The sequence below is a fragment of the Apostichopus japonicus genome, chromosome 9 (assembly GCF_037975245.1).
Source record: "Apostichopus japonicus isolate 1M-3 chromosome 9, ASM3797524v1, whole genome shotgun sequence".
Lineage (NCBI taxonomy): Eukaryota > Metazoa > Echinodermata > Holothuroidea > Aspidochirotida > Stichopodidae > Apostichopus > Apostichopus japonicus.
In genome coordinates this window covers 16,749,561-16,762,857 of record NC_092569.1, presented here as the reverse complement: position 1 = coordinate 16,762,857, position 13,297 = coordinate 16,749,561, and the positions used below count along the sequence as shown (strand labels likewise).

General features: G+C 34.6%; 1 protein-coding gene across 1 annotated transcript; it reads left to right on the top strand.

Annotated features, from left to right (window-relative positions):
• The first annotated feature begins 1,830 nt into the window (after positions 1–1,830).
• LOC139972988 (annexin-B12-like) lies at positions 1,831–12,588 on the top strand. Its single transcript, XM_071979331.1, has 12 exons — positions 1,831–1,996; positions 4,100–4,181; positions 4,992–5,086; positions 5,562–5,675; positions 5,870–5,950; positions 6,750–6,783; positions 7,313–7,392; positions 8,565–8,630; positions 9,100–9,201; positions 9,950–10,022; positions 10,369–10,481; positions 10,973–12,588. The coding sequence occupies exons 1-12, from the start codon at positions 1,919–1,921 to the stop codon at positions 11,129–11,131; spliced, it is 1,077 nt and encodes a 358-aa protein (XP_071835432.1). The 5' UTR covers positions 1,831–1,918; the 3' UTR covers positions 11,132–12,588.
• The last annotated feature ends 709 nt before the right edge of the window (positions 12,589–13,297 follow it).

Below are 13,297 nucleotides of genomic sequence, written 5' to 3'. Positions count from 1 at the left end.
CTTTTTACGGGTACAACCAGTATTATATGTAGTTGTGATGTCAGTTTTTCATCGATTTGTAAAGATGGATCATAATAGACAAATTAATGACATGTAAGTTTCATAGTCCCTCTAAGACAATGTTAATATACGATTTCAGTTTCACAGGTTTCATTTGAAGTATGATTTATCAGTGTTACAGTTTCACATAACAGTTATACAGTTCTTCTGCTGACTGTAATGCAAAAGAGATCATATACAAGTTTCCCTATTTGTCAGTTTCATCATTCGATCTCTAACGTGTTCCTTAGTTACGGAATATAGTTGCATTGTATTGCATTATAGCTGTCTCATTAGCCATATGTTGATTTCATTCCTTAATATTGAATAGGATTGCAGTTTTGATGATTAACAGATAACAATGAATTAAAATCAATCGACTTTTTATTAAAACAATATCAGTTTCCACTAACTGATCAATGGTGACCTTAAGATAAACTTTTTGTACGTGGTGCAATACTGACGGTATGCTGTACTTATCTTATCTGTGAACAATAAAAATGACATCTACATAGTACATATTGTGAATCAAATGACCTCGAGGTCTGGTAAACCTGTTTTCGATTAATATTTGAAGACTGGATACGCCCATCTAATGGTTTCTTCATAACACTTAGACTAACTTTTCTCATATTATAAGATGATTGAGAATTTACTGGCTGGTTTAAAGTATCACTTAGTGCCAGTCACATGGCGCTTGCTCGGTGATTGCACACACCCGCATATTATGAAAAACAAATCCCTAGATATTTAAGAGCACTTTAGGTCTGACATTTAAATTGTGAAATCTAGTAAATCTACCGGCTTCGTAGCAATGTCAACATGTCACGGGGCACGGGCGACAATTTTTTTGGTCTCTTGAAGTGAACTCGAGTCCGGATTGCTCGTTCAAGTGATATAACGTAATTGATACACAAGGTCAGTGGGGCGAAGTTCATGCCCAATAATTATATATCATAAATATATAGAAACCATGTGTCTGATATTTTCTTTTTTGGTAGGGCGCCAACATGAAACTTGGTAGTTTCTTTCGAAGTTTAAAATATGACATTGGATGAGCTGTTAAGGCAAGACTTATTGCGTAACTTATCGTATATATTATATTGGATACACAATGCAGGACAAGCAATCAACGGAAACAAATATTAATTAAAATAAGTCATTAAAGTCAAGAACATGGCAGATTCACAGAATAACACCAAAATATTAGAATTCATACAGAAACGGCATCTGCTTATCGATGTAATGATGAAACATTAGTCTGAGAATATGTGCCGCTGATTTTTCCAACACTTTCGCTTGGAACCCAACGTTGACACTTTCAACACCCTAACCCCTGTCTACCCGGGGGATTTTAACACCACCCCAAATATCTGTCCGACCCCCCACCCCCCCAAAAAAAATGGCTGGAAATGTTATATTTTGCTACTTTAGAAAATAGGTCATGCCTACCCCTAGACTAGTATTGTGACACTCCCCCCCCCCCCCCCCCCTTAAACTGAGCTATATAGCTATTCCCCTGCCGCAATTTTTCTCCAATTCCCCAGTTTCAATATTCCTCATTGTGCATTCACATATTTGAGCAAGGACTACTTATGATTCCGCTTGCTATACACACCTTACCACGATGCTCTGTCATAGCATACATACGCACCCAAAGTACTACCCTGGGCTTTGTTGAAGAGTTAATGTCGCCAGGGTAGTTTAACTATATTCATTATGTCTATTTACTTCTGTTAATTTTTATGCGGGTAGAATGACGTTGTCAGATTCATGTCGATCCCTGGACAGATGGTTGATCGAAAGTTGACAAAAAAACACATTCGTCTGTTAGAACTTGTCAAGTCAAAAAGTCGTCCAACAAAGAAGACTTATTAAAATGGGAAAGGCGAACAGCAAAGAAGATGGCGAGGCCAGTACTGAACCAGCCACCTTAGAAGTGCCCACTGAACAAACAGTAAGTCGGATAATTGACTAGTTTATTCAGGAAAATAAATCAAATTGAACGATGTAATTTGACTAAGAGTTTCTCCTCATTCGATTTAGGGAAGGAACATCACAGACAAAAGATATATCCTACTGCTATGCCAGTCCTGTTTCATATTTTATAATTATATTATAATTTATTTTGTTCAACGTATGTTTTTTTGTTGGCATTATGCAGTGTTAGCGAATACGTATACTAATTGTATGCACAGTCACGTCGATAATATGATATAATAAAACAATAACTATCTTGGTAGGCAGTTATACGGTATGCGTTAGTCTGCCTTGGTATACCGTTGTATCATTGGAGTGATATTTTCGATACACACGTTGTTAGCTAAGTGTAAATTGATTGAATTTTTTTTTTAGAAAACTAATTTTTGAAACATGCTCTAACTTGTATACCTGAGGTGATCATATTTTACGCCAATTACAAATGAATGGGCAAATGATTACGGGTATTTCAATAATGAATCCTCCCTCTCTCTCTCTCTCTCTCTCTCTCTCTCTCTCTATATATATATATATATATATATATATATATATATATATTTATATTTATATATATATATATATTTATATATATATATATATATATATATATATATATATATATATATATATATATATATATATATATATATATATATATATTTATATAAAGAAATTTGAAATCGTAGTGAGTTGGAAAATCCAGATCAGTGAAAAAACTTCCAGCCTCCACCGGGATTCGAACCCAGGCCCGGGTTCGAATCCCTGTGGAAGTTTATTCACTGTTCTGGATTTTCCAACTCACTACGATTTCAATTATATATATTCATTTGCCTTTGTCGTTTACCTCCATATCATTAAAAAAAATATATATATTTCGATATATTTATTTCGATATATATATTTCGATATATATATATATATAAAATATATAACTGTACTTAATATTTCAAACCAATGGTTCCATTCAGTTTGTTCATCATCATCGTGGTTCTGCTTATTCGTGTGTATATAACTACAATACAATTTGATGGTACTTGTAGACTCTATACTATTAACTATCGGCCTGTTTGGCGCTCCATATTCGATGTTTCCGCTTGACTGATGTCATATTTCGGGTATATCATTACGTTTGTTTTTCGGAAAACACTTTATTATAGTTCTACTGATAGTCATCTCTTCTACAAATTTTACTTTAACCAGATTCTACACAACTCTCCTAAATGCCTCGATCGATACATTATCTTACTTTTATTTAAAGGGGTAGCTGAACCATTGTTTCTAGAATGGAATTTGGAAACAACAGCCCCTCCCTCACAAACCTTTTTTTTATGATATGTCGATATCAGTTGAAGCTTGATTACATGATGATTAAAGTTAAAAGTTGAAGGTTTACAGTCTTGTACGAGGCTAATGCCTCCTCACATGACTTTACAACTTAACCCCTGGTCATTGGTAACTTGTCACACCCACACACCAAAGTGTGCACAATTCAATCAGTCTCTCCTGGGGCACCTCAGTGCACCACATCCACGTGTCCCCCGGGGGACTTCCCATAACTATAGGGTGCTGCCACAAACCGGCGCACACAACTATATTTGGATTTGTTTAGTCTTTTAGTGTTATCTGTTTTTAAGATTTTTACCTCTTTCTTTTGATTCACATGGTTTCTTAATTTTCGTTAAGTTTTATACCTTTACTGTTTTAAGTTTGTACAGCGCCATAGCTTATGTTTTTACATATATATGTGCGCTTTAGAAATGTTTAAATAATAATAATAATAATGATAATAATATTTACAAGACCAAAATAAAAACTGTTGAAAACGTGAAGTTGTTTTTCTTTAAAATAAATAAGGGAGAAAATGTCGCTTTGCTTTGTAAATCGTCTTTCTAGCAGCTACAACACAGCTCAATTATATATATATATATATATATTTTTTTTGGGGGGGGGTGTCCAAATAGTGCTGAGACACGGAAATGACGTCATTTCGAGTTTTGCTGCAGTACCTAGCCTGTTTTCACTGTGAGTTCACACCGATGCCAATTATTAACATTCCTTCCACCCTTTCCCATTCTTTTAGCCAACTGTGCTACCGCAACCTACTGAAGAATTCAATGCACAAACAGATGCAGACAACCTAAGCAAAGCATTTCAAGCTTTCGGTAAGGTTCAATTAAGGTTTGATTTCGTAGTTTTTTTTTATTTTTTATAATTATTATTGAGCATCTTATCCGGTAGCATCTTAAGTATTCATAGTAAGCGGGTATAGACCATTTATGAACTCTTCTTGATTTTACAGTAAAAGCACAGATGTCTTGTAAATCTGTTTAACGAATTGTTTTTAATGTATTACACAATATATTAGGCCGCTATGTAATTATACAGATTACAATTATATGTCACATTAGTTGCGGTAGCTTGGCGAAACCTATGTTTAGAAATCAGACTTAAAGTTTTGTAGCGCAATATATATAACTATAGATATGATAAAATATTCTAGATTCATACGTAGTACGACTAACAGCTCATACGATGCACAGTGCAATGTGTCACATGAGTTAGTGAAAATATATACCAGTAAGTGACGATGGAGGTACTCCAAATTTCAATTTGAAATAGTGATTATTTACATTTAACTCACATTACGTGGAAATACGTGAATAGAGCTTGGCAAACTTAATGAAGTTTACAATTCGGTAAAAGAAATTTTAATTGGACGGAATTTGAACGAATTTTAAAGTGAAATGAGAAGTTTGCAATTCATCTCTTAGATTTTAATCTACAGGCACAAGAGCCACTCATGTAGAACCTAGAAAGAGTAGTCACCCTTGTGGATTTGATCGTTGTTAGTTCATTTCTACGTCAGTGTGTCTGTATGTGAGGATACATTCAGGCGACAAAGAAATTGTAACCACATGTTCATATTGCAATATATAAACGAAGTTACCAATATCGATTTTTTTCCTAAATAGGTAATAACGAGTCAGTGATCACTGGTATTTTAGCCAACAGAAGTTGGGAGCAACGCCAGGAGATTAAGGATGCATATCGCACCAAGTTCAACAAGGTAGACATAGTAATAAGATTTCACGTTTGTATATCAAAGAGTCTAACAGCAGGTAGTATATGTGTGTTATATACTCATCCTTATGTACATGTAGTACTGAATAACGTATATGCGATATCCAATTGACTTAAGCGTTAGTCATATGTGTTACTCGATACATGCGGTGTACGTCGCCAAGTTTTACTTAAAGAAACGGCAAAGGCAAGGATTAACGTCAATACGCTATTTGTACGTTAATTGATTAAACCTAGGTATTAGTTTTCTGGTTGACGGAAATTCAACAAGGTAATGAAATCGTTAACTATATTAAAACAAAAATCGAAGCGTATGTATATATATATATATATATATATATATATATTTATATAACAAAAGACTCATAGGGTTGCATAATAATGGCTATATGTCATGGGACTTTCTGAAACACATACTAGTATAACTTCTTTAATAATGGTGTTATTTATGGTTCTTTTAGTCCCTCATATCGGAGGTAGAGAATGAATTAAGTGGCCACTACCGAAATGCCTTAGACAGCCTTCTACAAGATCCGGACACTGTGAGAGCGAATTTTATCAACAAAATTATAAATGTGAGTACATAATCAATATTGATTAAAATTATGCTTGAATATAATATCAATGGTTCCCTTTATTTTTCGTGGGTTTGTATATCAACCTAAGGGAAACGGAATAAGTTTACTTCCGTACGTATGAAATGTAAACTAAACACCATCCGCACAAAGCCTGTGTACGTTCAAATAAATGTTGCATTATTAACTTACAGGATCGGTTAATGACACGATTGCCAGACACCCGCGGGAAGGATATTGCAATATTGGAAACCATCTACCCATTAACAAAAACGGTAACGTTGTTTGTTAGCATTGACAGATATGTTTATTGAGTTAATTAATTAATTGCTTGAATTTATATCATATCTAAAATAAAAAGACTTGCAAAATAATTACCAGCAATGTAGTACTAGAATGACAGATTACATCTGCAAGTATCGGTTTATGCTTTTTCCTCTCTTTATTTTACATAATTGGACAGTAGGGGAAGGGAAACGTTAGGGAAGGGAGTATAGGTTCGGGTAGACAGGAGGGTATAGATGAAATTTTGATGAATTAAGTCTGTACATTTCTTTCCAACTCGGTACAGTAAGCACCATTAAATCACACTTGGTTACAAGTTCCTCATAAAACACTCCTATGCGGAGCTTACCAGCATTCCTCTTTGGTGCAAAAAACGGTATATATATATATATATATATATATATATATATATATATATATATATATATATATATATATATATATATATATATATATATATATATATATATATATATATATATATATATATATATATACACTGTCAGCCAGATACCCGCCTCAACCAACTCACACCAAGACTTTGACATTTACCATTTGTATCCCAATGACAGTAATTCTTACCTCGTGTTCCCCTCTTCCCCTCTATCTTAGACAAAAGATTTACTTATTATTTTGTGACAACCATAATGTCTTGAAAGGAACCGTTGATCATTTATGTAGATTCAATTCTACCTTATCATGCCAATCCATCTATAGCGTCATTTTTTTGAAAGACATTCTAATGTTCCATGTATCGACTATGTGTTATCCTTTCTATTCATTGTTTAGGAGATGAACGGTCTTCTTACTACTTATGAGAAAGGTTGGTTTGCTTTTGTTCTTTGTTTTAAAGAAAAAAAATGAATAATGAAAGTTTTTATTCTAAATGTTTGGTCCATTGCTTGTATAGTAATACGATGTCCTTATGTAAAACAAGATTATGTCTTGTATACATAATGTGTACCTCACATAGTGTTTGTTAAATAACCTGCTTATTACAAGACGAAGAAAGATAAATTCCACTACGACTATCAAATATTTACTTGATAACCACTCGACGTCTTGCCTGCTACCAACCCTTCGAATTACCCATCAATTACGTTAATAGCCGCTCAGCGTTGAACTATAGGCCGGAAGAGAGGAGTCCAGGTGGTAACCCCGGGGGCCCCAGTATCCAGTGAAGGGTCCGGGAACATATGGTTCAATCAGGAAAAATATTGGATTAAGATGATGGCGAATAGTATATTGGTAATGACACGTAGGAGAAAATGAAGATTATTCCGGGGATAAATTTATGTGTTTATGTTTCAATTTTAGCCAGCCATCTTATTTTATCGTTGTCTAAATAACAGTAAACGGAACCCAACTTTTCAAGGAAGTTGAGGAGAAGATAACTGGACCATTCAAGGAATGGGTTCTTTCCCTTACTCAGGTAAATCCAATTATGTCCAAAGTATTGTATTAAAACAAAACAAAACAATATCAAACAAAAAATATCGGTTACTGACAAATACATGTGCATGTATCTTTTTGTATTATTCTCTAATATGCTTGTAATGAAAACACATTTTTTATATTTTTTTTTAATATTTTATTTCTTGAAATTTTAGCGTGTCCTTAATTCTTCACAGCGTTTTATGAGAGAAAAAAACAACAGGTTTCCAAAATACAAGCATTCAAAGTGGAAAAGAGAACTTATCTTATAAACACATTGAATATGAAATTAATATATTGTTCTCATTACATGGGATACCATGCTTGGCTCTAACGTAATAAATACACCAGTCTGATTCTAGACACTGTTATTTTAGTTATTATATGATCGACCTGTTGTGGAAGTATCAGTTTATGTAAAATCATAAATAGCTATGAGTTTGTATTTCTCTTTTTTTTTGTGATAGTTGTGCACAGTCAGCCTGAAAACAGATACAACTAATTTGAGCTTTTGCATTGGAGTGAAATCAAATAGATGTAATGTAATGCGAATACAATCTTATATAGCGCACTACGCGCGGTGCATACGGTGCGCTTTACAAACAATCAAGATTATACAATGACATGAAACAGTTAATACATAAAACAGTAAATACATGTACAATTATATACAGGAATATGAGATCGAAAAACGATTAAAAGCACTGGTAAAGAGTAAAGCGATAAAACAGATTGCCTACAAAATCTAAAATTTGATGACCCTATACTGATATAAACTTACCTAAACGACATACAGTCACTGTGTATAATTTTGTTTAGCTATATCCTTGTTGATTCCGTTAACCGATAACGATGGTCAGAATTTGGACACTGCCCAGTACTAGCTACGTGACCTTTCGACAGGTTTGTTCGAGTGGATAAAATGCCCGGAGAAATAGTTTTTTGTAGACATGCTGGTAATAAGATTTTTAATAAGATTAAAAGAGATTGAATCAAAATCAAAGTTGGCACGGTCAAGTATCTCTTATGATACTTCGTTACCGAAAACAAGCAATTATTGGTTGCAAATATTAATTAGTACGTAGAGCTGCCACTTAATTAGGGGGCAACAATTAAGGCTTACTTAAATGAAGTATGGTGATGATTATGACTTTTCTTGCACTTTATCAGACAGGGCGTAATGAAGGGATGCCATCGCCCCAAGCTATCGCGAAAGATGTCAGCTACTTGAAAAATGTAAGACGAATCTAAAACTGTTACGTTTGCATTCAACTGATATTTATACTTTTCTCAAATGTTTTCTCTGCCCACAGTACAACGTAACGTCATGGCATTTTGAAGTGTGTTACAATCAAGTTTAAATGCACAGTACATTGCCCTTGATTAGAGAAGTTCCCATTGCACATAATGAAATAATTTTAAATAAAACCGGACTTTAATTCTCTCGACGTTGTGCTACAATGAACGTATATATAACTGGATGAAATACATCAACGAAAATTCACTGGCATTTACGAATTTAAGAGTATTGAAAATTGAGACTGTCATAAAATATTCCTTATCTTAAGACGAGATACATGTGTCCAGAAATACTAGTTTTTTTTGTCACAGTGCGTTAAACATGTAGTAAAAATCAGTCAAAAGAAATGATGCCAAATTAAAAGTGATATAATTTTACTTTCCTTTTTACGTTTCCTGACTGTAGTTGCCTCCAGAGTCTTGGTCTCCACAGACGAAAGAATTGCAACAATTGCTTTGCAAACAAAGCAACTTTTATCTCTTCTCCGTATTCAACACATACGAACTGGTAAATATATCAATAAAATAAAATGTGTTTCTGTTCCTCTTAATGTAATACGTATTGAATACATATAGGCAATATTGAACACAGTATAGCCTATGTGATGTTACAAGTTCATATTGTGACTTTGTGAACAAGTATATTTCACGGGAGGGGTGGGGGAGGGTAATTTTCGTGTTCAACATTTTCTTCTTAGAAGTTATATTGCATTTAACATTGATAGACATATCTAGTGTCCACGTGCCTGTTCTAAAGAAAATATGAGAAAGTGATCGAGGTCAAGGCCGAGCACAATCATAAAGTCATATACAACATGGACTTTTGTTGATTAAAGAACTCGTATACGTGTCGTACAAATTGATCACTTACCAAGTTCAACACGTTGCCACCTCTAAATTGTCATAAATACTTGCATATTATTCTGTAAGCAAACTTTTGGAACTATGGTTTTCCCTCTATATTGGAGCTTTCTAAGAGAATATGTTGTTCAATTAGTCGAACACTTCCAGGTGTATAGCCGCAACTAGCGATGTAGTCGAATATAGCCATTGTCATGTTGATGGGTCTGTGTGTGGTTATCCAGTCCAGTTCCTTTTGAGTTCATATATGAACATGGATCTGCAGTTGATGTTTGCGGTTGTGAGCTGGTTATAATAAATCCTTAACTTCGATATAAATGCAGATAATAAACTGCACTTAGTGTTATCTCTATGAGAAGACACTTTTATTAATTCCATATGTTAAACTTTTTCAGGAAACCGGAACAAAATTACTGGAAGTCATCGAAAAATTGGATAGCGCTAAAAAAGAAGGGCTGAAAGTTATTGGTAATTATCACTTATGCACATATCAAATTAAGACTACTTACGGCAAAATACGATATTTTCCGTCTACAAGACTTAGTTTGGGCGGTGATAGCAACACTATAGGCCCGTGGAAATATAAGATGAAGCATAATGTGTTTATACTTTTATAATATATGGCATACTTTAAGTGGAATGAAAAGACTTTGAAAGGGGCCCGGTGATATGATATGCCCTCGAGGCAAGACCTGGATATTGACGCCAATTGGGTAAATAAGTGTGGTTGTGTAACTTTCGTAAGGTAATAAGCTTAATTTACACAGATGAGTTTAAACTATTACTTCTTCATTGTTTTCTTATTTGTGTTTAGTTGGCGCTTGTTTGAACGGCTACGATTTCTTTGCTGAAGGCCTGTATCAATCAATGAAGGGATTTGGTACCAATGACGAAAAATTGATCTACATTATGATCGATCGGTGTGAGGTATGTAAACTGAAATCATCAGACTGATTTCTTAAAAGTTAGCAAAAATTTGGTGATATACTATCACTCACATGTACAGAGATCCAGAGACAGAATTTGGATTTGAGGGGGGGGGGGGCATGTGAGGGGGGAGGTGGGTTTTTGTATATTAATACTCAAACTAACACCCAGTGATTTAGGAAGTGCGGCACATGTCGACACATGTCGACACCGCACCCACATCCTAACCATTGCTTTTAAATTTATCTGGATAATGATGGTATACGCTTCTCGATAAGTCTTTTGATTCATATAATAAAGCTGTGCCCGGTTTGTTTGAGTAGCATTTATTGCATATATATAGCAAAAATGATCAGTCGTATATAGAGAGCACATGCTGTTACGTTGATATATATATATATATATATATATATATATATATATATATATATATATATAACACTTGGGAATTTAAATTTATCTCTTTCTCTCTCTGACTGTCTGTCTGCCAGACTGATCTTGGGAACATCAAGGTTGCCTTCGAGATTAAGTACAAGCAATCTCTGGAGAGCTTCCTTAAAGGAGATACTTCCGGTGACTACAAGCACCTACTCCTTGCTATCTTGGAGTGCAAGCAACCATCACCGCCCACCGAAAACGAGACATCGTAGGGCTTCTTTATTCATTTTTGTTTTCTCAATCCTCAATTTAAGCCTTTTTAAATGAAAATCTTCTATTGGGATCACATTATATGCAATGCAAAACTCGTTAATTTTTTAATTTTTTTTTTCTCAATGTTTTGGTTTCGTTCTTGAGTGTGAAAGCATTCGTTTGATCCGACGGTCAGCCTTGCAACGTTAGATCGGATAGTTGAAGGATTTTTTTTCTTTTCGGTGAAAAGTGGACAAAGGTGCGATTCACAAATATTTCGATTTTTTTTAAATTTTTTTTATAATCGAGAAATATGATATGATAAGTGATGAAGTGGAATTATACCAAGTGCCTTTATAATGTGCCGAGTGTATATACCAACCTTATATAACCTTATATAACAAATATTAATGTTTAATGTGAGTTATTCTTAATGTTTACTATAATTAAAAGCTCATCATATGTGTCTGTTAACATTTGATGTAAAGACATATCTTTTGATGGTGTTGTGTATTCTTGGTGGCGTTCATAAGGAATCAATGTTGGTGTAAACATGCACGCAGAACGGGCAAGTGTGAAAACTGTTTAGATTAATTTCCTTTTTCTCTTGGAGAGGGGGGGGGGCGGTGGGGTGTTAGCCACTTTGATCATTTCAAAATTCTGCAACATTGAATATGCTATTGTCTACCCTTCCCCCCCCCCCCATCTACCTCGCTCTCTCCACCCACCCGATAGACACAGAGAACAAAGTTACTACTGTAAATATTAAAGTTTTGTACCACAGTAAAAACTGGATTGTGCTAAAAATCAGTAGCATGTGCTATTAGGATTACAGTGAGAACTGAGGATACTTGTTATTCCAACAAATCCAGTTGTTGGGATTTCTTGGGATTTCACACATCCTCAGTTCTTACTGTAAATCTAATAGCACATGCTACCGATTAATCATATTTGTCAGCACAGTCCAGTAACTACTGTGAATCTTAAAGTTTTGTACCACAGTAAATACTGGATCGTGCTGAAAATGTGATAAATCGGTAGCATGTCCTATTAGGTTTACAGTAAGAACTTATGGATATGTGTTATCCCAATAAACCCCAACAACTGGATTTGTTGGAATTACACATTTCCTCAGTTCTTACCGTAATCCTAATAGCACATGCTACCGATTTATAGCACGATCCAGTTCTTACTGCGGTACAAAACTGTAAGATTTGCAGTAGTAACTGTGTTCTCTGTGTGTAACGGGTGAATTCGAAGACGGGAAAATGGTTTTAAACAAGTTGTTTAATTTAATTTTCTGCAATTAGAACTGAACGTTGTGTTTGAAATCGTATCTTATAGCGAGTGATATATAGTGGTAAATATACATAATGTATCTTGTTTCAAATTAACAAATAAATATTTATTGCGATTATTGGAAATGCATATTCAGAGAAGGAAATAAAGAAACACATTGTTTGTGTTGGACCATAAAGTGGTGGACTTTTGTTGTCATTAGAAGATTAAGAATATGTATTTATATCGTTGCTGCTTTTACATGCCCCTTGAATTACACAATACATTATATCTAGGGCACGTTTTCATTACTGATGCTTTTTTATCCATGACACGTGCCTTCTTTGAGGCAATTATATTTATAACTAGGACACATATCCATGACCAATGCCTTCTTTAAGGCAATATTTTATAACTAGGAAACATATCCATGACCAATGCCTTTTTAAGGCAATGTATTATAACTAGGGCACATATCCATCACCAATGCCTTCTTTTCGGCAAGATATTATAACTAGGGCACATTCCATGACAAATGCCTACTATTATGCAATATGTTATAACTAGGGCACATATCCATGACCAATGCCTTCTGTTATGCAATATATTATAACTAGGGCACATATCCATCACCAATGCCGGGTTAACACGCTCTGGTGCTCTAAGGCAACATACGCTTTTACCCTTCCTCTTGAATTTTGCAGGCACAAGCCCCCAATGGAAATTTCGTATATCTTATTCACGGAAGCCATTTAGTTAAGCATAGGGACCCTTGCTCTTGGGTCCTTTGAAATTGGAGATACCTTGACCGGGGGCCCTTTAGGTAATTGTTTCATTCGTCCGTTGTATAATCCGTGGCTGATCATAACACGAATATCTGACTATAGTTACGTGATGAAAAAAAATTT